Genomic DNA, 27493 nt, shown 5'->3' with positions numbered 1-27493 from the left:
AAAAGCCGACAAAAGAGAGAAAAGGAAAAGAAACAAGAAATGAGGTTAGAAAAAGACACGTAGTGGTAATGTCTTCAAACAGTAATGCCAATTAATGACAGCAACAACCACAAAGTATAACTTGTAATGACCTACTTCCTTCTGAACCAAAAACAAGACTATAATTGCACAGGTATGCCAAGTCCAGTCAGCTCAGTCAAATAATGCCTCATTGTTGTCATGCCCATCAATTTAGTTCAACCACTCATTTGAGCATTTAGCAACGGCCAGTTGACTGATGGTTTTAGTAAAATATAGAAATAACCTAATACTGATTAGTCCCCAACTGTTGCACTCCATGCTTCAAGGATAGAGGATAGTTGTTCAGTATGATGGAAAGAACATTTGATTAGGAGTCAGGAGACCTCAGGTCTAGTCTTAGCTCTAGCATTCTCCAGTGCCATGTCTTTGAGCAAGTTACTTCTTCGCTATGATTCTCATTTTCCAGTCTATGGAATGAAATAGACAATGTCTAAGATAATCTTCTGTCTCTGATATTCTGTGATTTTATAACTTGGGAACAAAAACTTAGCACATAGACTTCCTAGAGATGAACCACATCTTGTTACCAATGCCCAACATGAAGCACCAGAATTTGGGGTGTAATTCTCCACTGTATAGCAATGGACTACGTGGTTCTCATATAGATAGGGGCAGACTCCCTCTGGCTCCAGAACCAGCATAACCTGGAAGTGCCCATTTTATTTGCAACACCTTTTCCCCTCTTCTGGGCAATGGTTAGCTGCATGAAGAAAGACTAAGTTCAAGAATAAAGGGATGAGAGTCAGTCAATAAAAATTTATTAAGAACTTACTATGTGCCAAGAATTATGCTAAGCACTGGGGATACAAAGAAAGACAAAGGCAATACTGAGTCCCTGAGCTCAAGATGCTTACACTCTAATAGGGGAGAAAACTTAGAAATAATTGTACTTGCAAGCTATATACAGTGCAAATGGAATATAATCTCAGAGGAAAGATACTAGTGGTAATAAAAATGGGAAAAAAAAGACTTCTGTAGAAAGTAAGATTTAAGCTGAGACTTGAAGGAATCTAGGGAAACAAAGAGGAAGAATTGAAAAGGAAGAGCTGTTGTCCATGCCTTAGTCAGACCACATCTAAAGTACTATGTTCCGTTCCAGGAGTCAAAGCTTTGGAAAAGATCACAAGACCATATATTCAGAGCTATAAGGGACCTTGGACACCACCAAATACAACAACCCTGCTTTATAGAAGAAGAAATAAGAGCCAGAGGAGACAAGTGACTTGCCCAAGGTGATACAGGGAGTAAAAGCCAATAATAGAATTTAAAAGCATGCCCACTGACACCAAATCTGTTTCTCTGACCACTATATCACCTTTGCTGTCAACATTGATAAACTGAAATAATCAGCCAAAGCAGCAGCATCCAGCACGTATGTAGCACCTACTATGTGCCAGGCACCATGTTAAGCGCTTTTAAAATGATATTTTACTTGATCCTCATAAAAACCCTGAGTGATAGGTGCTATTATTTTCCCCATTTTACAACTGAGGAAAGTGAAGCAAATATCAGTTAAGTGACTTGTCTAGGGTCACACAGCTAGTAAGCATCTGAGGCCAGATTTGAACTCAGTTCTTTATCTACTGTACCACCTAGCTGGAGACTGTCCAAAAGAATACAACCAGGATGACCAAAGGGCTTAAGATTGGGCCATATAAAGGTTGAAGTAATTAGAAATGCTTAGTCTGGAGAAAGGAAGAGTTGGGAGGGGCCGAGGGAACATAAGAGTAGTCTTCAAGAGGAAGGCTTGTCATGTAGAAAAGGGAATAGGCTTGTTCTACTTGGTTCCACTGAGAAAGACTAGAAGCAATGTGTAGTCATCACAAAGAAGCAAATCCAGGCTCTCTGTCCATAAAAAACTTCTTGTGAATGAGGATGAGTCATAAATGGAAAGGACTGCCTAGGGACGCAGTGGAGTGCCCCTTGCTAGAGGTCTCTTAGCAAAGACTGAAGGGTCCCTTGTTGGGGGACATCATAGGGGGATGTCTTGTGCAGGGATGACCTCTGAGGGCCCTTCCGATGCTGAGATTCTGGGATTTTGCATGCCCTTAGCCATCAGTTTCAGAAATGATCAGCTGATCAAACATGCTGGATCAAAAGCAGCAGAGAAATGAAGACATTGGCAATTGCATAAACTGCAAGTGTGTCCAACTGGATGTTAATTAAAGCTGGATTTATTAATTTGCTTGAGAAAGACATTAGAAATGTCTGCATTACCCATTACCACTGCAGCAACTCTGGCGTCATCCAGGATGGCTATTATCTAGCCATTATCATTTATTGAAAAATAATTTTAATATCTGATGAAAAAGCAAAAGCAATCAAAGGTGACTGGAGGCATTTCGAATGTCAAGATGCTCGGTAAGCTCTCAGGAGCACGTTCATGAACTTGGTCATGGACTATTTGAATCACACCAATATAAATGGAAAGCAATTGTTTGATTTCGTATTGGCTTAACGCAATCCTGATGGATGAGATTTTAAATGACTGGCACTTATCAAAGCAAATTTCACCTTTAATCCCATTTACCCTCTGGACAACTGGTCATTTAATAGAGACACATTTTTCAATTGGTGAGATGTTCTCTTCACATTATACTGAACCCCAATGTAGGCTTTAGGAACCCACTTTGCTTTCAGAGGTAACCTTACTTTTAACAAAATCTAATCATAAAATGAAGTCGGAATCAGCCTGGGTTCATACTCTGCCTCTGATACTTATTAGTTGTGTGACCCCAGGCATGTCACTCACTCTCTCTGTGCCTCAGTCCCTTCATCTGTAAAATGGGTATAATAGCACCTACCTTCCAGGTTATTGTAAGGATCAAATGAGATATTTGTAAAGCACTTTACACATCGTAAAGAATCACAGAAATGTCAGATATTATTGTTGTTGCTATCATTATCATTATTCTTATCTAATTTTCATCTTGATGTGGTTCACATAGAAATGGACCCAGGACAAATTGATATCTTGTTATTATCCCTTAATTTAGTGTTCTGTAGAGTACTGCGGAGATGCATATTCTTTTGTTTGCTTCATTTTTATAGTCTGTGAAGTAGATTATAGAGTGCCAGAGATTACTAACATTCTGTTCATTTGAATATGTGCTGCATTGCAGAAGGGCCATCTTGGTTTTCTGGGCCATTTGCTTTTGAGATGATTTCTTCTCCATGCCAATTTATTATCTATAATTTGAGGTGGTACCACAAGATCATTTTGGTTTCCAGTTGTCTTCTCTCCCCCTCCCACATTGGCTTTTTAAAAGATATGTGTATATGTATGTGTATAATTCTATATGCGTGTATCCTATATGTATATACATATTTTAATTATCAATTTGACACATCAACAAATTATTATTGAGAAGGGATCCCTTCTTCCTCACCACCACCAGCAGTAGCTGCTTGCAAACTGTGACTGATATGTGTGTAAGCACAAGAGCCCTGGGGGTGCAGCACTCCCTAGACCACTTGTCCCAGCCTTCACGCATACCCTCTGGGGAGGTGACTGCTATAGAGAAAGGGCTAACCATTCCTACCAACTGGCAACCAACAGTCACTCACTGGGAAGGTGAGCCAGTCTAGCTGCAAGAGCAGGACCCTCTGAGTGGGAGACAGAAGGCAGCAGGTACCAAGCAGCTCAAGCCACTACCTTGACCACCATCTCCCCTCAGACCCTAATAGAGAAACACCAAGGACTCTAAACCCAAGAGTCTTGGGAATAGCAATGTTTCTAGTCCAGTGCCTTCAGTTATCATCACCATGTAGATACAGCCTGGCCACTGCTTCAGCAGGTGTGAGGGCCACAGCCACCAGAGACACAGAAAAGAAAGTTCTTGGCACCAACGTCCTTGATCTTGGCATGTGATTCAATATCAGAAGATGGTAGGATTTTATCAGTGGAAATGACATTAAAGAAGAGGCATGACCATCTCCTTTGCCCCTGCATCCTATGGACCATGGGATTTTCCATCTTATTTGTAGCTAAAACTTGCTATACATGTTATCTTTCTCGTTAGATTGTGAGTTCCTTGAAAACAAGGGCTGTCTGACTTTTCTATTTGAATCTCTAGTGCTTTGTAAATAGTAAGTACTTAATAAATGCTTTATTCATACATTCATTTCATTGAAAGTGTTGGGATGTAAGCTGATCTTTTGTAGGATCACCAAAGCATTTTGGAGACTGCTTCTGTAGCAGAGAGGATGCTAGGAACGACACATACCTCATCTTGTTCTCATGTGACTTTGATTTATTATTATCGTTGTTATTATCTCAACCTCATCTAGTCTCACTTGGGTTCAGATAGAAATGATCTTGAGACAAGCTCCTATACTGTTATCATTCTTTCATATTGAATGCTCTATAGACTTTTGCAAAGGCAGGAAAAATAACTGCTTTTTGTAGCTGGATGAAAGTGTTAGGATGTTATACTCATCTTCTGCAGGCTCACTGAAAGCATCCTCAGGAAAACTCCAATAGCAAACAGGACAAGATGAATGATCGGTACTTCATCTTAGTCATATTCCTAGTTTGCTAGGCTTCTATAGTTTGATATATTTTCATTCTATGTTGCTTGGAGGTTATGAGTATTTGGTATGGGGAGAGCTATTTCAAAGGTTGTCATTCAAGTTGTTATGATTGGACAACAGATGTGTATGTGTTGATATGCTTGATCTGGTATAGTTCATCTCTTTAATTCTCAAAGATATCTTGAGGGTATTAACCACAAAACAGGGGTTTGTCATCTGTTAGTTTATGAAGGAAAGATATTGAACTTCTGGCATATGATCTTAGCCACCAGAATACATCTTGCGAGATATTTGGTAGGCAGTAGTCATACGGTACACCATTTCTATTGGTTCCCTGCATAATCTGGAATAACCAATAAATACAGGCTTCCATCTGCAATTTCTGGTTGCAACAACCTCATCCTGACTTGGTATCATAAACCCTTCCATTTCTATAAACAAATCTGCTTGGGTTGGGCCATTTGTTTGATGCTTCTTCGTCAATATATTGTTATTTGAGTTCATAGGGATGTCACCCCTGTAGGGCCTTTTGGTTCCACTCTTGGATCTTAGCTGTTTCCCATTATTATCGTCATTATTGTTGTTAGTGTTATTAATTACCCAGCCTGACCTTTTTCATTTTATAGGGGAATGAACTGAGGCCCAGGGTAAAAGAGTGATTTACCTAGCTTAGACAGCCAACAAGTATCAAAGTCAGGAGTAACACAAAATCTCAGAGTTGAGAGGAACTTCAAAGTTCCTGTATTCCAACTCTTATCTGAACTAGAAATTTCTCTATAATATTTTCAACCAGGGATTTCTTCTTTAAGCCTTCCAGGAAGGGGGAACCCAACACTTGCCAAGGCAGCCATTTCACTTGAGATCACTCATTGGTAGGAAGCTCTTCATTCCACTGAGCCTAAATTGGCTTCTCTACAACTTCTGCCCATTCTTCCTAGTTCTGCTCTCTGGGGCCACGTAGAACAAATCTCATTCCTCTTCCACATGATGGCCCTCCAAATACTTGAAGGTGGTTGTCTTGTATTCTCTCCACCATCCCACTCCTTCCCTTCCCCAGGCTAAACATTCCTACATGCTTCAACTAAGCCTTATATGACATGACTTTGAGGTCCCTTGGGCAGCTAGGTGATGCAGTGGATAGATTGCTGGGCCAGGAGTCAGGGAGACCTGAGTTCAAATCTGGTGTCAGGCTCTTAATAGCTGTGTGACCCTAGACAAGTTACTTAGTCTGTTTGCTTCAGTATCTTCATCTGTAAAATGAGTGGGAGAAGGAAACGGCGAACCACTCCAGTATCTTTGCCAAGAAAACTCCAGGTAGGGTCGTGAAGAGTTGGACATGATGGAAAAAATGACTGAACTGAGATCCCTCACTATCATTGTTGCCCTCTCTTAGACCCTTGCTAAATCCTCCAGTGTAGCAAGAACTAACTTAGCAAGACTAGAACCTAAGTGCTCTGAGTCCTAGGGCCATGGTTTTTCTCCCATACTGGTCTTTCTTCTCACTGGAATTCCAGGATTAAAATTTAGGACCCTGAGAGTGAACTGAAGTACATTTTAAAGTCATACAACCAGTGTGGAATTGGGACTCACTTCTCACTGTAAAAATCTACCTAGTTTGAAGGTGCTGGGAAAGATAGTCTTTATTTCTTTTTTTTCTAAAGAAAAAAATCTATGCCCTCTCCCCAAATCATAACCAGGAATAAGTAGCAGCTTACCTTGTGCGGAGGGCCATGGATCTGTCATTGGGGCACATCCAGTGATCAGAACTGTTGCTAAGCACTGTGTCTGTCATAGCCAGATGCTGGGGTTTCCTGAAAGAGATCACATGAGAAAAGTAAGTAACCACTCACCAAATAATTCATTCACTCATTCATTCCTCTTTCTTTTTTATTCATTCACTCTTTCATTCATTCAGCAAGTATTCACTAGACATGTATGGATTTTTGCTCAAAGAAGTAGAATTCAATTCAACAAACATTAATTAAGCACCTACTATATGCAAGGCGGAGATCAAATCAGTCAATATTTAAAGAAATTAATTCAGACTATTCTTTGGAAGGATAAATACCACAGCAGAAACTTAAATACTTTGGCTGCATATGAGAAAACAGGACTCATTGGAAAAGACCCTGATGTTAGGAAAGATTGAAGGCAAAAGGAAAAGAGGGTGGCAGAGGATAGAGTCATGGAAGCAACTAACATGAGCTTGAACAAATTTGGGGTTGTTATTTGTCCTTCATTCTCAAACAGGGACCATGACATCAGGAAGATGATACTATGACTTGCAAGTGAATTGGATTTAAGTAAGAGAGGTGTGCAAGCCAGCCTCACTGGAGCCATTTGGGATCGAGATGACTGGGGATGGCCCCAACAGACTTTGGGAGATAATGGAAGACAGAAGGGCCTGGCTCATGGTTCATGAGGTTACAGTCATGACTCAACCACAATAACAACAATGTGCAAGGTACTATGTTAGGCACTGGGGAGAAAAATATAAAAAATAAGCCTCTCCCTTCCCTCCAGGAATTTAAATTCTATTAGTGGAATAAGGCACTAATAGTATTGTTATGGGTCTGTCAGTCTAGTGAGGAGATAAAATAAGGAAATAAATTACTCTGATCAAAGTGAGGATATGCCAAATGATGAATACCTGATTTACTGGATAGAGCTGTCTTCAGGCCAGTAGGACCTGGGTTCAAGTCTCACCTTTATTACCTACTGCCCTATGACCCTGGGTAAATCATTTAACCCTCTTGGTGCCCTAGGCAACTTTCTAAGACTATAACTTTCAGAATAGCTGGAGATACGAATTGGTAGAGGAAAATTTCCACTAGGAGTTCTCTACATCCAAGAAATAACAGGAAAAGCAAATTGCCACAAAGTGTGCTTGGGCTTCAAGAGGAGGGAGGATTCCCTATGGGTGAAGTAAAATCAGGGAAAGTGTCTTGGAGGAGGCTAGGTAAAGAAGAACAGGTAAAAATTCAACAAGAAACGAGGAGGGGGATAACTGGAGGGGGTAAGGAAGGCATTCCCTAATGGCAGAGTAGTATAAGCAAAGGCTTGGAGAAAAGGGAGGGCAAGATGTGCTTGAGAAAAGTAAGTAGCCCAGTCTGCCTTGATTCCAAAGTATGTGGGGAAGGAGGTGATGTAAAGCTCTGTGCTTCCTTCAGGACACCAAGATAAGGCAGTTAAGGGGTTTTAGTGGGGGATGGGAGCAATCTGAGAAGTGCTTTAGGAAGATGAATCTGGCAGCATGTGTCTGATAGCAGATTAGAAGAGTTCTTTCTGCAGTGATTAAAATCTGGTGAAATGAATCTCAGCATCTCATTATCACTGGAGATAAAAGCATTAGCAGGATTCCTCTCCTGCCCCTGATGTCTCCTCCCATCTCTGGAGAAAATGAAAGCTAAGGGCCCATACAATAGGGCAAGACCAGGTTTCCAGGATTGCTCTCTAGCCTGAACCTACATATGAATGTCTTGCTTCCAGTTTGCAGCAGAAATCAAGCACTTCTGGCAGAGCCCAGGAAGGCTCCCATATGCCCCCATTTCCAAACACCATTGCCCAACTGGGAAAGCACCCCAGCATCACATACACACACACACACACACACACACACACACACACACACACACACACACACACAAACACAGTCCCATTCTAAGCTCAGATGCATGGGTGCAGTATATGTTAGTCTTTGGGTACCACAGAAGACGGCTACACTGGCCTCTGGAGACCCTCCAAGGCCCTCACTCACATGGTTGTCCTTGTGTTCAGATCAGCCCAAGTTACTTTTATGCCCAAGCACCTCTTTTTGGTACCTTGTTATCTTTAGGATAAAATACCAACTCTTTTAGTGCTAATGAGTTGCAGATGTTCATTTCAACCTCTGGAAAATGCCAGGGGCGATCAGCATTATTTTTATAATTGTGAAAATCTATCTAGATTGTGTGGCTTGTCCATAAGCAAATGTGAGGAGTTGGGCTGACAGTTCCTGAGTACTCAGTATTATTCTGTTGATGCATGGTCCTCAGGTCTGCAGCCCAGGCCCAATTCTGCTTTTAACAAGCTGTGTGAGCTTGGGTCATTTGCTCAACCTCTCTGTGCTTTGGTTGTTCCATCTCTCTCTCTCTCTTTTTTTTTTTGGCTAAGCAATGGGGTTAAGTGACTTGCCCAGGGTCACACAACTACTAAGTGTTATGTGTCTGAGGCTGGATTTGAACTCAGGTCCTCCTGAATCCAGGGCTGGTGCTCTATCCACTGCACCACCTAGCTGCCCTTGGTTATTCCATCTCTTAAAGGGGATAAATACTTCCTAGATGTGTGATCCATAGCAAGTCACTTAACTTTGGTCTGCTCAGTTTCCTCATCTGTAAAATGGGGATAACAATATCACCTACCTCCCATGGTTGTTTTGAAGATAAAATGATTTAATACTTATAAAAGATTTTTGCAAACCTTAAAGCATTCATACTAGCTAATACTATTACAAACAGACAAATAGTATCTGTTGAGCATCCCTAACAGGACCCCTGGAGATGCTCACATCTGTTTGCTTCTCTGCATTCACATGGTCACCACCTTAATTCAGGCCTTCATCACTTCTTCCCTAGATAATAGCTTGTTAACTGTACTCTAGCTTTCTAAATTCTCCCTTCTCTAATGACCTACACAGCTGCCAAAATAACCTTCCAAAAACACATGTCTGATCCTATTACTCCTCTGCTCAAGAATCCTTAATGGCTACCTATTGCCTCTGGGATAAAATACAAATTCTTCATCTTGGCATTCAAAGACCTACAAAGTCTGACTTTCCAGATTTGTTTTACCTTTTACCCCTTTATACACTCAACATTCCAACCCAGTGGACTTACTTGCAGTTTCCTGGACTCAGAATTCCATCTTCAGCCTCCCTCTTTGCCTGGGCTATCCCCTCTACATAAAATGCTCTTCCTCCTCGTCTCAGACTCTTCAAATCTTTATTTTCCTTTAAGGCTCTATTCAGATGCCACCCCCTACAAAGAACTTCCCGGTGTCAGTGTATTCTCCCTCTGCAAATTATCCTTCATTTTCTTATCTTTTTGTGTGTGTAATGCTCCAGCAGAACGTAAGTAATTTACTTGAGAGCAGGGAATTTTTTTTTTATTATTTTCTGTATCCAGTCTAATTTTCTAGCACAGTATCTTGAATATATTAGATGCTTAATAAATGCTTGTTGAACTAAATTAAATTGAACCGTGGAGTCAGAAAGCCCTAAGTTTCAGTCCTGGCTGTATCACTAATTGTGGAGGCTTGAGCAAATCCCACTACCTTTCCAAGACACAATTCTCTCATCTGTAAAAAAAAAAAAATGGAGGCTGTTGTACTGATTTTTAAAAAGGAAGAGAACAAAGTCTACAAACTGTGGTCAGTTCTGCTATAATGCATGTTTCAAAAAACGAAAATTTACTCCAACATCATTGGTATATTGGGGAACATTTTGAGCATAACTCAAATTTTGAGTTTGCTTCTGTAAGATTTCTTCCATGAGAATGGAGAAAACAGCATCATTTCACAATAACTCCTAAGCTGCACCGCCAAAGCCCACTTCAGAAGGCAAACTTCAGGTTTTTGTCAAAGAGAAGTGCCATATTTATTACATATCTTCTGGTGTAGGAGGAGCCAGAAGAGGAGAAGGGCTCATTCATGCCCTCCCTTCCTTCTGATGTGGACTCTGACACCAAGACTCAGAAATTCAGCTGGCCCTGGCCCAGCCTGCTCAGGCAGTACAGGTCACAGGGCAGCACAAAGGGGCTATGAGATAAGCAAATGAAGAGACATCCTCATCCCACTTGTTTAAATGGACTATTGTGCCTGACCTGTGGTAAAGCCTTCTGAGCTTCTGCTGGGCTAAGCAGCCACAGTACCTTGACCCCATGATCAGGATGTATTGATCCTCTTCGAGTACCAACGACAAAAACACAACAACACCAGGGCAAGGCATAGCAGCAGTCCAACGTCTCCAACGTGACTACCCTTTATTGTAATATTGTTTTTTTTTAAAAAAACCATTTAACATGTATAAAACTGTGCTACATTTTTAATAGGTCACATTTTTTATGTGTCACTAATGAAGTTTTTGAACATCATGCTCCTAACTCCATTTCCCCATAAGCTTTGTGGTTTTTATTGCTTCATTTTGCACAGCATGCCACTTTGGGGAAACAAATATGTCAAGTTACAGTAGAACTGCCTGCATAGGCCAAGGCTCTTCACTTTGACTTCCTCAAAAAACTCTGGGAAATATTCATAAGGCAATGGTTGGCAAACACATAGAAAGGGAAGCAATTTTTAAAAATTTAAAGCTAGTATAGGGGCAGCTAGGTAGCACAGTACACTGGCCCTGGAGTCAGGAGGACTTGAGTTCAAATTCAGCCTCAGACACTTACTAGCTGTGTGACCCTCGGCAAGTTGCTTAATCCTGATTTCTCCTCCCTCCCCCCCCCAAAAAAAAGCCAGTGTGGTTTCAAGCATGTCTAACCTCATTTCCTTTTTTGACATCTAAACTAGTAGATAAGGGGAAATTTCATGGATAGCATTTAATTAGATTTTTTTTTTGGCTAGGCAATAGGGTTAAGTGACTTGCCTAGGGTCACACAGCTAGTAAGTGTTATGTGTCTGAGGCCAGATTTGAACTCAGGTCCTCCTGAATCCAGGGCTGGTGCTCTATCCACTGCACCATCTAGCTGCCCCCATTTAATTAGATTTTTGAGCAAAACTTCTTTACAAAATATTTCATATTATCCTTGTGGAGAAGATGGAGGAGTATGGATTAGAGAACAATAGAATTAAATGGGTTCATAACCAATCAGGTGATTGAACTCAATGATGGTGGTTAATGGTTCTATGTCAATAAGGCAAGAGGAAGCATCAGTGGAATACCTTGAGCTGTTGAACATTTTGAAGATCTGGGTTCAAACCCTGCTTCCACTACATACTGGCTGTGTGACCCTGGGCAAGTCACTACCACCCAGTGCCTTAGGCAACTGTCTAATTACCAGTCTACAGGAGTAGGGGAAGTTACTCCCTACACCATCGGTCCAGTCAAACTAGAAAAACCCAATGACTTGGATAAAGGCTTAAACTGGGAGCTTAAAGATAGGAGGTATAGATAACAGTACATGACTATAAGTATCCCGAAGGATCTTGACAGAGGAAAAAAGATTTATATAACACCTACTATGTGCCAGGGACTATGTGAAGCACTTTACAAATACTGTCTCAAAAATCATTATCTCATTATCTCAAATACAATCCTCTCATCAGCCTTGGGAGTTAGGTGCTATTATAATCTCCATTTTACAATTGAGGAAACCAAGGCAAACAGAGTCAAGTACCTGCCCAGTGTCACACAGCTAGTAAGTGTCTAAGGCCATATTTTAATTCAGATCTTCCTGACTCCAGGCCCAGCACTCTATACACTGCATGACCTGTCAGAGGTAGCTCTGACAGGTCACAGCATTGAGCTGAATCCAAGAATGAATGAGTATTTATTAAGCTTCCTCTATGGAACAGGTGTGATGCTACCCACTGGAAATATAAAGACAAAAGTGAACTAGTCCCTGCCCCTGCCCATAAGGAGAATGCATACTATACCAGTAACCTGTTTTAAAAAAAAAAAAAAGGACAGAGGAGGGGGCAGGAAATAGACTACATTATCTCAAAGATCCCTTCAAGTTCTAATTCTATGACGCCACAAGGGCCAACTTTGCTTCTTTGACCCCTTATCACATGGCCAGACCCAGATTCATCTGCATTTCTCACTTAGCTATCTCTCCCTCTTAACCTCTGAGCTCATGGACTGGTCACTGTTTCTGCTGGAAAAACCTAATTAAAGCCCATTTACTTTCCCCAGGAATTGAAGGTATTTAAATCTTATTCACTGAGGTTGTTCTGCTGGAGGTTTTATACTGCACTTAGGGGAACAGCAGGACTGCAGGAAAAAAGCCACTGTGCTCTGTGGGAAGTTTGGAAGCCATAACTGGAGCTCTGGATCCTCAGGATCTCCAGCCTCAATTTGAGGAAGTTAAACACTTAACAGCACAACCTGCAGCCACCAGTTGCAAAAGTTCCCAAAGAGTCCCATCCCCCCTCTTCTTGCCCCCAGCCATGGCAGCCCAAGGAAGCTTCACCAAGCAGCAGACAGCTGTGTTCTTTCTGCAGGCTGGGCTAACTTTATGACAGACCACAGGAGGGTCATCTGAAAGGAGTCTGCCTGGTTATCTAAGGTTCTGCTTTCTTTGGCCAATGCCCAGTAACTCCTGTTCAACGAGCACTCCAGTGAAGCTGGCTCTCCTTCCTATTTGACTGGATAATGGCCCATCTCAGTACAAGGAATATAGGATACCTCTAGATATTTGGATTCAAAGGAGATGGGGAGAAAAGTGCAGTTGCTAATTTTCCATCTATATCATGTAGGGCTGTTGCCTGCGGTGCTTGTTGGAATGTTCAGGGTTCCTCTTGCAAAATGCAGAACCTTTGCTTCATATCACCCACTGAGATTACATTTTACTGTGGGGCAGTGGAACTGCATTAGCTTTGGAATCAAGAAACCCAGGTTCGAATCCAAACTCTGCCACTTGATTTCTATGTCCTTTTGGCAAGTTGTTTGACCTCTTTGGGACTCAGTTTCCTACTCTGCAGTAGCTCAAATGAAGCATGAGATGTGTAAATTTAGAGACATTTCTACTCCACGTATTTATATAGACTATTGTGCCCAAGCTGTGGTAGAGCTTTCAGAGATGGTATCACTCTGATCAGCCACTGTCAGACACACTGTACCTTGACCCTAACATAGTGAGGTCGTTTTGGTCCCCTTTGAAAAAGAAGGATGACAATCAACCAACTTAATAAACAAACAAACAAACAAATAAATGAGAAGTGTGGATTAGTTGGCCCCTATTATTTATTCCAGCTCTAAACTTATGGCCCTATGTCCCTTAAGTTTCCCCTGCTGGTCATTCTTTGCACCAACCATAATTTCACAAAACAACTGTCTTGCTCAAGACACAAGCTATTAGAATCCCATTTGGTCAACATTCACTCAATATACACATTAGTTTCTTCATCTAGACCTATGCTTCCATTGTTTCAAGTGAGGACACTACTTCATTCCTAGGGACCAATAAATCTTCTGCAAGATATAATCTTAGGAAGTTGCCTAAGACACAGAGAGGCGGCGTGGCCTGTCCGGGATCTCACAGCCCAGAAGTATCAGAAGTACAACCTGAACCCAAGTCTCCCCAACTTTTAGAACATTTTTCCATCAATTACACCAAAAATTCTGCCTCTTCTGCAAGAATGTACTGTGAGAAAAATTCAGTCCTGGGCTCTAGGAGAGATTTTTGAAAGATTCAAAAATTTGTGTTACTAGCGGGAAAGAATCTTAGAAGTCATCTAGTCTAGCCCCATCATTTTACAGATGAGGAAAGCAAGGCCAAAAGAGGGGTAATGACTTGGCCAAGGTCACACAGATGTACATAGTAATTGAGCCAGGATTCACACTTATGTCTTCTGAGTTCAGTGCTCTTATGACTAGACTCATTTGTTCAGGAGAGAGGAATAAGAAAAAAGCTTACCATTCCAGGAGAAAACACTAGTAGGACATAGTATCATAGATTTGGAGATGGAAAGGACTTTGATGTTATTCAGTGCCTAGGACAGGGGCTAGCACATAGAAAGTGCTTAATAAATGCCAGCAGATGATGACCAAAGTTTAAAGCTTTCAATTTTCAAATGAGGAAACTGGGGTCCAAAGTGACTCAGTGGTATAAAAAAAGAATGTCTTTAACTTCTTTGGGTCTTAGCTTCCTCATTTGTAAAATAAAGAGGTTGAACTAAATGTCTTCGAGGATCCCTTACAGATCTCCAAAGACGAGGGCCACTATCCAATTCTCCAGGGCTCCTATGATGGGTGCTCCCCATGGTGCTGACCGGCTGGATTTCAGTGCTTTGTTTTAACTAAACAACAATGCTTGCCTGAGCTGAGGTCAGCCCCTTGCCATCACCCTCTCATATCCCTCCAACTCCAACTCATGCAAGGCACTCATATTGTTTCTTATAAACAAAATCTCAAGCAGGTGCAAATAAGGGGGTTTTTGCCTCTCTAATCAGGAAACCCAAAGATTCTTTCAGCATCTGACTGAGACCACAAATGGCAAAGATTTGACACCCTTGCCTGGTTTATGCCAGATAGGGTGAAAGAAAAGTCCTTTTCAGTTTAAAAAAGATTATTACTTTCCAGAACCACAAATGGTTACAGGAAAGGAGGAGGAAGGCAAGGAGGCATGTTTTTTATAATTTGTAATTCTAAGCCTATTCAAAGGGTCAGAGAGGGCTTTTTTTTTTTGCAACACTCTTTTCAGTAAAAATAGTCTTATCAGTATCTTACAGATGATGAAATTGAAGATCAGAGGGCAAAGGCCCAGAGTCACATGGCTAGTGAGTGCCAGAGCTGAGCTAAGTGGCAAGAACACTGAATTTGGAGTTGGGGACCTGGGTTTGAAGCCTGATTCTGCTCATTGCTACCTTTGTGGCCTTAGCCAAATCATTCCCCCTCCCTGGGTCTCAGTTTCCTCATCTGTAAAATGATAGTGTTGGGCCAGATAACCTCAAAGTTCACTTCCAAGTCTAAATTCAATGCTCGAAAATCTGAAACCAGGTCTCCTGACATTCAGGTGCTCTTTCCACTACACATTTCTGGGGTTCTGTTGACATTGATCTCTATGGCCCCTCCAAGGTCTAAATTCTATGATCTTATTCTGCTTATCCCTAACCCATCTTCCCTTTCCCAGTATTCTCCACTTAGAAACTGCTTTGCATATAGTGTATGTTTAATGTTCTAAGTACGTACTGTTAGTCCCCAGTAGAACGTAAGCTCCTTGAAGTCAGGGACTGTTTCGCTTCCATCTTTGTAACCTCCATGCTTAGCAAATGGGGATAGAAACTAGATCTGTGATTTCACTGGTAAAGGAAAGTTCTAGGTGAGGAAACTCACCCTGCTAATTTGAGCTGGCACTTTCTCTGAGCACTGAAAGATTGTAACTTGCCCCAGGGCCAAACAGCCCATTTGTGTCAGAGTTAGGACTTAAACCAAGCCTTCCTGACTCTGAGGCTGGCTTCCTATACACTAATTCAGGTTGCTTGACACATTGGAAGACATTTAATAAATGTCAGTTGAATTGAATTGAATTGCTGAAATAAAGTTTGTTGTCTGTCCAGGCCTGGGGGAAGCAGTGCTGTGAGAAGGACAGTTATTTAGGGAATGGGGAGGGATGGAAGACTAAGTGGGGGAAGAACCTTAGAGGAGGAATGGGAACTAAAGACACACTTCACTGACATCACAGATTTGCCAGATTTATCTCCTGATCTGTACTCCATCTTTCTCTCCTTTCCAGGAAAGAATGGTTGAAGTACTCAGAAATAAAGCCCCTGATGCTACTATCCCTTACCAAACTTACTGGTCCAGCCTGCCCCCTGCCTCCAGATATGTTTCTACGGCTTTCCCTCCTCTTCAGCCAGGCTTTTCTGAATCAGTCAAAGGCTACTAGGAGCCCTTTCCCACCCGGATACCCCAATAGAATATAAGCTTCTTGAGGGCAGACATGATTTCATTTCAGTTTTTGCATCCCTCAGTGCCTAGTACAGTGCCTGGCACATATAGATGATTAAGTAGTATTTTTGATTAATTGACATTGATGAACCAGCTTTGCTCAAGCCACAGGGAAGAACAAGAGACTGTAGCTATGTGGCCTCAACAAAGCATTTCAAACACTGCACAGGCAATTAAAACTCAGTGACAATAAACAAAACTAATTAAAAGGAAAAAAACTAAATACTTAATAAGACAAATGAGGTAGAAGCATTAAAAGCTGGGCTGAGAGGGCTGGCATTAATTACAATAAAAGATCGTTTCTGCCTCCTTTGTATTTGTAAAAAGGCTGGTTTGGCTTTTCCGTCAGGGAGAGAGGATTTATATGCCTGCCTCAGCCTAATGTGCTTTTTTGAAACTGACATGCTTTCGGGAGGCAACATGGTTGAGGAAATAGAAGGAAGAAATAGGTGATGTGGTGATGTGGAGGAGACTGTGTGGAGTCACTGGGACTGAGTTCAAGACCTGGCTCTGCCCCTTAAGCCCTCTGTAACCTTGGACAAGCCACATGACTTTGAAGGGGACACGGGTTCTTCATCTGTAAAATGTATGGGGTTGTACCAGGAGAACCTCCCAGCTTTTTGTCTGTGACCCTGTGAGGAGGACACTGGAGAGTCTGAGGCATTGAGAGCAATGTAGGATCATAGTTCTAAAGCTGCTAGTGACCTTAGAGGCTATCTAAAGCCAACTCTCTCATGCTACAGTCAAGAAACTTGAAGCTAAGGGAAACGAAATGACTTGTCCATGGTCACAAGGGCGAGCATCAAACACAGGATTTGAACCCAAGTCTTCTGATTGCAGAATCAATGCCCTTTCCATTGTACCACAGCCCTCTAGCAAAATCAAAGAACAGTGTTTGTAGTGCTTGACAGCCTTCCCAGAAGGCTACAGTCACCACAGCAATCTATATCCAGCATTTTGGGACGTGTCAGCCACGTACCCATATGAGGTAGGAGCTGCCAAAGAATCCATGCTACTGTCTTTGTAGATAAGAGGGTCCACAGAGGTAAACACCATCAACTCTCAATTGTTCATATCAATAAAAGTAAAGACTATTCCAAACCATGCCTAAATAATAATAGCTAATAAATATATTTTACTTTAAGATTTATATGGCACTTTCTCTCCAGGGTCTCATTTATGCCTCAGAACAACCCTGTGAAGTGGGTACCATGAGTATTAATATCTGCATTTGCTTTTATTTCTTGGTCCAGACCTGGGAAAATAGAGAACTCTCATTGTGGAAACTTCTCCCATCAATGAATATCTGTGACTTGCTATTACTAACGGTCTTTTTAAAAATGAATTAATGAACTCAATTTATTATCACATTTTGATTAAACTTAAATTCATATACTCCAGTGAAATTATATATTCTAGCCTTCAACCTAAATCTTAATTATTTTTCCTGCTTCTAATTTGATTTATACAGTGGCCCTCACTTTATCCACATTAAGAGAATTGTGTGTGCTTCCTGAATCCATCCACAAGCCCAACATGTTCAATGCTCAATGTGCCATTCACTTGTCATAGACATCAATATCCATGATGGAGTCCAAGTTCATTATTTTTTGAATGACACGAATAATAAGAAATTCAGGGAGTCAAATTTTGGCTGAATGAAGTTTCTCAAAATTGGACTATTCTGAGAGTCTTGATTTGAAATGTGCGGCCTTAATGAGTCACATGATCATAAAGCTAACACTGAAAGGATGTGAAAAGGCATTTTGCCCAATATTCTCATTTTATAGGTGAAGAAATCTATGACTAGAAAGGTCAAGCAACTTGTCACAAATATAGTAAGTATCAAAACAACATCTAGAACCCAGGCCCTCTGATTCCAGACTGAATGTTCTTTCCATTTTATCATGATGCCTTGAAAGGAAGTGAGTTGCTTGTAATTATGACTAATAGCCTTGAACAGCTGGATAGTTAAGTGACTTGCCTATGATCACACAACTGGTATATGTCAGGAATGGGACATGAATACAGGTCTTCCCAATCCTAAGGGCACATCTCTATCCTCTATACCCCACTACTTCTACCCTTATTTGACAGATGAGGAAATTAGAGCTCAGAGAGATCTAATGACTTGCCCAAGCTCACCTAACTGATTTGTGTCAGAAATCCTGCACTTCTCATCCACTGATTTGCCTGGTATCAACTCCATCAAACAACCTGCCCTTCCAGGTTAAGCTCGATCATTTCTAATCTCACCACCATGCTGCTAACACAAGCATTGGCTGACACTACCTCCCTCAGCCACTCCTACCCTCGGATTGGAGGACTAGAGGGTAGGCAACGCCTTCCTTTAGAGAGGACAGACACCAGACTCTGAGTTCTCTCTACTTGTATATGCCTCTTTGCCTGATTTCAACTCCACAGAACAAGATGCCCTTGAGTCAGGTACCTCCTGGTATTCCCTTTCCTGCCTCCTTTTGTGTGCTGTCTCTTCACATGAAATTGTAAGCTCTTTGTGGGCAGGGGCTGTCTTTCTTTTTATTAATTGTATCCCCAGCACTTAGCACAGCATCCAGCACACAGTAGGTGCTTAATAAATATTCATTGGATTGGATAGATACAACCCAGGTCTACCTTGGTTCTGACCATGTCAACCTCCCAATTTAATAAACTCTAACGGCTCCCTACTACTCCAATGGCTCCCTCCCCACCTCACTCCATCCTCCACTAAGTTGCCAAAGTAATTTTCCTAAATCACAGGTCTAACCATGTCACCATGACTCCCCTCCACTCAATAAACTCCATTGGCTCTCTATTGCTTCTTGGATCAAATATAAACATCTCTGTCATTTAAAGTTCTTCCCAATCTAGCCTCCTCCTACATTTCTAGCCTTCTTAGACATTGCTCCCTTCTCCATAATCTATAATGCAATCATACTTACCTCTTTACTGTTCCTGACACATAACTTCCCATCTTTCTCATCTGTGCCTCTGTATAGACTGTCTTCCATTCCCCAAATACTCTCCCTCCTCACTTCTGTCTCTGAGAAGCCCTGGCTCCCTTCATGACACAGCTTTGCCTCAAACAAACTGAGGCCTGGAAAAGACCTTAATTTAACAAAGTCAAAGTAATCCACTTCACCCTGGGCCATCACCAATCATCCCGAATTATGTCTTGCCACTGGACTTCAATGACTCTGAAAGAGAAAGTGAGGCTGACAACTTTGTGCAGCTCTGCCTCACTTAAATCTAATTCACGAGTAATTCGAGATATCATGCCGCCACCATCACCAGCAGCAACAGCAGCAGCAGTAGCAGCAACAGCAGTAGCAACAGCAAAATGCAGTTCAAACATTACCTCCTGCAGGAGGCCTTTTCCCACTCACCCTAAGCTGCTAGTGCTTCCTCTCGGAGGTACTCACACATTTTATCTCCCTTATTTGAATGGAGGGCCCTTGAGGACAGAGACCATTTTTTGCTTTTCTTTATATCCCCAGCAGTTGATAGCTTCACTCCTGGCCCTCCATCCCACTATGCCCGCCTGCCTCTCATCTCCATTTTACCAGTGAGGAAAGCGAATCTCAGAATGGACAAACAGATATACAAGCATCAGAGAATTTCAATCCAGCTTCCCTCATGAATCCAGATTCAGTTCTGTTTCCATTATGCTATAGGGACTCTTAATTCTCCCTGGAAGAAAGGCCTCCCCTGAGGAAGGAGCACCATAAAAACTCCCAGAGTCCTCAGCAAGTCAGGGCCTGGCTGAGCTCTGCAGAGTCTGCCTGAGCCCCTCCCTATACCAGCAAACAGGGCCACAGCAGAGACACACTGCCAAGACAGCTCCCATTTCTCCAGGGCTCGCTGAACAATCAAATCAATTACCTCCTAAACAAAGAGCCTGGCCTCTTTGATAAAGGGAAAACTTGTTTTTGTATCTATTACAGCTGACCTTATCTCAGCAACTGTACCCTTATAGTGAATGGTTTGGGGTGGGGGTGGGGCTGGAGGAAGTGATTTATATACCCTGGCCCCCCTACAAGAAAATGTGATTAGCGTTCTCCAGGGTACTGAAATAAGTCATTAAGCTTAACGGTTTCTGGATGCCGCTCAATCCCTGGACTTCAGCAGATCCATCCTTATGAAAACTCAGCAACAGCCAGCTTGGCTCCAGCCACTGAGATCATGCTATCATATACCTCAAAACCACTATCAGAGATCAGCTAGCTTATCTATCTGCCCCCAGGATGCCATTCCCATTTGGGGAAATCAGACCAGAGGCTTTAATTCATTACAAAAAACGCCATTGCCTGAAGGTGGATAGAATAGTGACCACCGGCCAAAACACTTGTGGGGTCAAGGAGAGAGCAGTAGGATGAGAAGTTGCAGGCCTGGTTCCAGCCCCAGTTCTGCTACTAATTAGCTGTGTGACCTTGAGCAAATCACCTCCTCTCTGTGTGCCTCACAGAGAGCTGGCTCCTCAGTGCAAAATGAAGACAACAGATCAAATAATCCCTAAGGTTCTATCCTGCGCCACCTTTCTCTGTTTTAAGGCCCCCTCAGCCTTGATGTTCTTTGTTCCAGGGACCCTCCAAGGACTGACATTCCTTGTTTTAAGGTTCCTTTCAACTCTAAGATTCTCCCCACCCGCCTCTGAAATCGTCTTTTCTAAGGTCCTTCCCATCTCTGACATTTCCCCTTCTAAGGTCTTTCCTAGCTCCGACATTCTCTTTTCCGAACGCCCTCTCAATTTTGACATTCTCCATTCTGAGGGCCCTTCCACAATTCTGATATCCTCTGTTCTAAGACACCTTCTATTTTGGACATTCTCTGTTCTAAGCTTCCTCCCAGCTCTGGCGTTACATGTTCAAAAGTCTCTCCCATAGACTTGACAGTCTATGCTTTAAGCTCTCATCCAATCCTGGTGTTTACAGGTGACAGTCCTGAAAGAAAACTGAACTTTAATTTGAGTAAGATCTGGAGTGCAAAACAAATCAACAAACGAAACACAAAACGAAACATCCAAGGACAAAAATAACAGAGGAGAGAGAAAGTGTAAGGAAAGGGAGGGAAGGAGCTAGTTTTGAGCTATTGGGTGTGGGTCCAGAACGCTGGCTGGGAGCTCTCCAGGTGCTGATAGTGATACCAACCAGACTCCAAAGACCCAACCCAGGCTGCATCTGAGAACCTATCCAGAAGTCGGATTCCTCAAAGGCAGGAAGCTTTCCTGTCTTCTTCATCTTGGCTATCATCCAAAGAGCTCCTTTCCTGCAGTCCTCCCTAGTCGTCTCCCATCTGCCTTAGTTGCATAGGAAAATCACCACCACAGCCACCTCTAATATTTAAAGCCCTTTACAATCTTGCTCCAGTCAAGTTTTCAGACTTATTTCACATTATTCTTCTTCTTGGTTCCAGTCAAAATAGTCCCCCTGGGCAGCCACTTTGGTCACTCAAACTACACATCCCATCTCCTGCCTATGTGTTTTTGCAGGGGCCATCCCCTATTCCTGGAATGCACTCCCTCCTACCTCCACCTACGACAATCCCTCACTTCCTTCAAGACTTAATTCAAGGACCACCTTCTATATAAAGTCTTTTCTCACTCTCTCCAACTTCTAGCATCCTCCCTAACTATCCTGCATTTGTCTACCTAGTATTTGTAATTTATTTATTTTCTATTAATTCTGCATATACTTATGCATATGTGTGTTGCTTCCCCCAAAAGAATGTAAGCTTCTGGAAGGCAAGGGTTGTTTCATTTTTTTTGTCTTTGTATTCCCAGAGCCTGACACTGTGCCTGGTACACAGCTGATACTTACTAGATCCCTATTTCTGATTGACTGATTGATCTAGCTTGAAGGTTTGGCTCAGCATCTACTTTCTACCAAATGCCTTTCTTGAGTCTCCCCGGTTTTTAGTGTTTTCTCTCTCTCCTCAAATTACCTCATATTGACTTACATAGGTACATGCTATATATCCAACAAGTCCAATCCAATAATCCAATAGATACTTATTAAGCACCTACTATGTGCCAGGTACTGCGCTAAGCTATGGGGGGTACAATTAATTAAAAAAGAAAGACAGTCCTCAACACACAAAAGGAGGCAGGAAAGGTGGAACAGAGGGGGAGACCTGGGGGAACCTAGTATGGTAACATCTTGTTCTATGGCATTGAAACCAAGCTGAACAGCAGGCATAGAGTGGATTGAGCCTCAATGGCCAGTTTCTGCCCTCTATAAAGGAAGGCATTGGGAGGAGTTTGGTATTTGGCTCCTCAGGCTTCCAGCCAGGGAGGTGGTGAGTCAAGAGAACATACATGTCACAGCAAACACATTATTTGCCCTTGTATCCCCAGAGCCCAGCACAATTTCTTGAACATGGTAAGTTCTTAATAAATGCTTGCTAAATTGAATTGAATTTATACATGTAGTGTAAAAATGGAGGAGATAAAATCATCTTTAGACTGTCAGAGCTGAAAGGGGACCAAGGGGCTATCCAACCAACTATTTTATTATATGAAATAGGAAACAGTCTCAGAGAGGGGAAATGAGTCCCTTGAGGATCACTCTGCAAATTAGTTTCAGAACTAAGCATTCTTGACTCCCAAACAGCAGCTAGGATACCCAGAGTAGTGGATGGAGTACTGGGCTTGGAGTCAGGAAGATTCCAAATTCAAATCTATCCTCAGACACTTTCTAGCTGTGTGACGCTGGGCAAGGGACTTCACTGCTGTCTATCTCAGTTTCTTCATCTGTGAAATGGACATCATAATAACACCTACCTCCCAGGGTTGTTGTGAAGATAAAATGAGATAATAATTATAAAGTGCTTAGCACTGTGCCCGGCATGTAGTAGTGCTTGTTTCTTTCCCCTCCTTTCCAGTCCTACTGTTCTGTTCTACTACTCCAACTAAGTTGTTTTAGCCTGAGGTGAATAACCTGGCATTGTAATACTCACAAAATGCTTTAAATATATTACCTCAGTTGATTCTGCCCCATACACTTACTAGCTCTGTCACTCTGGGCAAATAATTTAACCTCTCTCAGCCTGTTTCCTTCTCTATAATAATAATGAGTAGTGGTAGTAGCTAGCTTTTGGACAGCATTTCAGGGTTTGCAAAGCACTTTACAAATATCTAACTTTATTCTCACAATAACCCTAAGAAGATAGGTGTTATTATTAGCCCCATTTAACAGATGAGGAAACTGAGGCAGATAGGTTCAGTGACTTCCTTAGGATCACACAGCTAGAAAAGTTTCTGAGGCTGGATCTGAACTCAGGTCTCTCTGACTCCAGCCAATGTGCCACCTAGCTGTCTCATGCAGTGTCAGTGCTGAAAGAGACCCTATCAGAAGTCATCTGAGACAAGCCCTTTATTTCCCATGTGGGGAAACTGAGGTTCATAGAGGTTAAGTGACTTATCCCAGGTTACACAGCAGCCAGAACTTGAACCTGGGTCCCATGCCTCCCAGTTCAGCACTTCCCCACTACAACAGGCTTCTTTTTCTGGCAACATGTCCTGAGTTCAGGCCAAGGCCAGCTCTTCCACATGTTGATTCCAAGAAATCTGAGAAGCTCTAGAACAGAGCAACTTCACTCTACTCCCATAAATAATAGATCTTCAGGAGATGGGATTTCTGGCCCTCCTGCCATCTATCCAGCCTTCCATTTCCCTCAGGCCTTAATCCATCTCTTTCCCCACCTCCCCCATCAGTGCCTGGCTGGGTGAATCTGGTAAAGACAGCAAGGGGGTCATTCATCAATAGAGTTTGTCCATGGGAATGGAATGCTTGGAAGAGGCAAATGACTCACAAATATCACACACACACATACACACACACACACACACACACACACGCGCGCGCGCGCGCACACCAGCCCTAGCTGTTACTATCAGTATAGATTAAGACTACACAGGCAATGGTTATTTGGAGCCAAAGATGGAACTCTTCAGTGGGTTCAACATTTCCCATTCCCTCTACCCCCAAAATGGCACTTTAACTCTTCCCATTGCTGCCCTGCATCTACAATGATGAGGAAGAGAAAGTAGAGGGAGAGAAAGCCTTCCTCCATCTCCTTCCCACCCCAGCCCCAGCCCCAGCTCTGTTGGAGTGACCTTGGGCACTCTAATTAGCTTTGAGGGCATTAGATTAGTTGGCTGCTGAGGTCTCTTACAGCTCCAAATCTATGATCCCGTGATCCCATGACACAAATTCTCAGCACTTACACAGGGTGGCAAATCCCTTAGCCCCATAACTGGCAAAGGCTGAAGCCTGCCAGACATTTTCCCAGTAACACTATTTTCTTCCTCCCCCAATCTCATTGCCTCAATATACTCAGTCAAGCCTTCCATATCATGGGCACATATATGCATGTATCATGTGATGCTTTCTAAGAGACAAAGGAAGGGAGGAGAAGAGGATATGCATTTATATACTGCCTGCTATGTGCCAGGCACTGTGCTAACACTTTTTACAAACATTATCTTCACAACTACCCTGCAAGGTAGGTGCTATTATTGTTCTCACTTTACAGATGAGGAAAATAGAGATAAAGTGACTTATCCAGGGTCACACAGCTAGAATGTAACTGAGAGTAGATTTGAACTCAGGTGTCTCTGACTCTAGTCCCAGCACTCTATCCACTATGCTACTTGGCTGTCTCTAGATGTCAGTCAGGACTTGAACCCAGGTTTGGCTGACTCGACCTACCCACTTCACCATGCTGCCTTGTATTTCTTTTTCTTTCTTTCTTTCTTTCTTTCTTTGCTTTTTGGTGAGGCAAATAGAGTTAAGTGACTTGCCCAGGGTCACACAGCTAGTAAGTGTCAAGTGTCTGAGGCCAGATTTGAACTCAAGTCCTCCTGACTCCAAGGCCAGAGCTCTATCCACTGTGCCACCTAACTGCCCCATACCTGGTATTTCTCATAGTCCTGTTGTTGGGATCTTCTCAACTACCACGCCCTCCAACCACCTTACATAGGAAGGCTATGAAACAGTCACTAGAAGCTTGACCAAGACCCACTTAGGCAATGGAAATAAGGGGAGAAAGGAAGCAGAGGTGCTTGTCTAACCCTTGACAGGATTCAGCATGGTGGCCAACAAAAGACAGCCTAAGCAAAGGTACAGAGGTCAGAACAGAAGTCAGAAGGATAATCTGGAGCCCTGTTGTAAAGGGCTTTAAACATCAAACAAGAAGTTTGTATTTTATCCTAGAGGCAACAGGGCAAAAAAGTCAGTGTCTTTCAGCCATCCTGGGAGGGGTAGGAGTGGGGGTGGGAGTGGGAAAGAGATGAGGAGGGAACAGAAGCTGCACTTGAGAGCTGCTGAGGGGTGTGTGTGTGTGTGTGTGTGTGTGTGTGCGCGCGCGTGCGTGTGTGTATGGTGTGGTGGGATACACTGGCTTGGGAATTCATACAGTGGAGATGGAAACTTACTGGAATTCTTGAGCACTGCACCATTTTGGAGTCCCACCAGGTAATGGATCAAGGCTGGACAGCCAGCTGCCTTCCAAATTCCTTCCTTCTCTTTGCACCACATGCCAAGCCAGAGCCTGGGTCTCAGCATCTCTGCTGTAGATGCCAGTGATTTGTGAGGAGGTGCCCATATGGTGGGGGAAGGGGAACCTCGGCTGGAAACTGCTCATCCTCAACCAGAATCATTAGCTTAATTTTCCATATTCACAGGCTGGTTTATCTACAGACAAAGAGACAGTCTGGAATAATGGGAAGAGCATTGGCTTTGGAGTTAGGAAACCTAAGCTGAGATCTGAGCTTTGCTGCTTACTCGTTGTATGCCCTTGGTAGAGGGGAAAGAATCTTGGCTCCAGAATCAGAGGACCCAGGTCCAAACCTTTCCTCTGATGCTTTTTACCTGTGTCACCTAAGGCAAGCCATTTAACTTTCCTAGTCCTTGGTTTCGCCATCTGTAAAATGAAAGGGTTGGACCAGAGGTAAAAGGAGGGGGTCCCTTCCAGCTCGAAATCTGTAATGGTTCCTAGGCTCTCAGGGTGGGGCTTCCCTTGGGGAAAGTGGTGTCAGGAAGGAAAATTTCTCATCCATTTAAACAATCAGCAAGGGATAGGAATGGGACCGTACCACTGATTTCATTGGTATGAAGAACACTCGGGAGGTCCAGTGTAGGTGGGCACCTTTTCTGCAATTGAGTCTTAGATTTGCCTGCAGCACTGAGGATTTAGTCAATTTGCCTAGGGTCACACAGTTAGTATGTCAGTCAATAATCACCTATGCTTACTATGATTCAGGCACTGTTGCTAAGTTATGAAAAATACAAAAAAAAAAGCAAAAATATATAGTTGCTGCCCTCGAGGAGCTCACAGTCTAATGAAATAACTATGTAGATCTCTATACAGTGTACTTGGAAGGTAATCTCATTGGGCCCTGGAAAGGCCTCATGCAGAAGGTGGGATTTGATTTGAGTCTTGAGGGAAGCCCGGAGGGGGAGGTGAAGAGAAAGGCCATTCCAAGAATGGAGAAGAGCCAGTGCAAAGGCCTGGGGGCTGCAGATGAAGGGTTATGTGTGAGGAATATTAGGTAAGCAAGCGTAACTGGAGAGTACAGTCATAAGAAGACTGAAGCTGAGCCCAACTCTTCCTGGCTACAAAGCCAACTGTCAATTCCCCACAATAACTGTCTCTTAATCAATCAATAAGCAATTATTAATTGATTATTATGTACTAGGGATACCAAAACAAAAATGACATCATCCTTGCCCTCAAGGAGCTTCCATTCTATAACTTAAAAATGTATATACATATTAGGATAAGGGCTGGGCTGGTGATTTCATTAGTGTAGGGAAAACATTCTATCAGTGGAGTCTTTGAGGCCAGCTCTATCCACTGTGCATAACTGCCTCTCAAGTACAAAAGTATTTGGGGAAAGGGGAGCAGGAGATGAGAGGCTGAGACATCAGAAAACCCCAAGCCTGCAGAGAACTGATAGGAGGAAGGGGTTTGGGGACAAGGAAGCACACAAGTGCAGAACCTAGTTTCCTTAGCTTCTATCCTGGCTCCTGATTGTATATTCTCCCTCTTTAAGGGATGAGAATGGGGCAGCTAGATGGCAAAGTGGATAGAGTGCTTAGACTGGAGTCAGGAAGACCTGAATTCAAATCTCCTTTCAGACACATACTAGCTGTGTAACCCTGGGCAAGTCACTTACCCCTGTTGATCTCAGTGTTCCTTATAAAATGAGTTGAAGAAGGAAATGGCAAA

The 27493-nt window shown here is 42.6% G+C and overlaps 1 protein-coding gene across 5 annotated transcripts in view; it reads right to left on the bottom strand.

Moving 5' to 3' along the window:
* The window catches only part of RPH3A (rabphilin 3A), a 171760-nt gene that overhangs the window by 116089 nt on the left and 28178 nt on the right, over positions 1-27493 (bottom strand). For all 5 annotated transcript variants that reach the window (XM_078154322.1, XM_078154321.1, XM_020978074.2 and 2 more), the window contains exon 2: positions 6330-6425. In XM_078154322.1, coding sequence (XP_078010448.1) covers positions 6330-6406 — 77 coding nt within the window. In that variant the 5' untranslated portion in view covers positions 6407-6425. The remainder of the gene's footprint in view (positions 1-6329; positions 6426-27493) is intronic.

This window comes from Phascolarctos cinereus, unplaced genomic scaffold (genome assembly GCF_003287225.1).
Source record: "Phascolarctos cinereus isolate Bilbo 61053 unplaced genomic scaffold, phaCin_HiC Scaffold_4;HRSCAF=312, whole genome shotgun sequence".
Taxonomy (NCBI): domain Eukaryota; kingdom Metazoa; phylum Chordata; class Mammalia; order Diprotodontia; family Phascolarctidae; genus Phascolarctos; species Phascolarctos cinereus.
The sequence above is the reverse complement of the archived record's forward strand: the minus strand, read 5'-3'. Positions and strand labels throughout refer to the sequence as shown.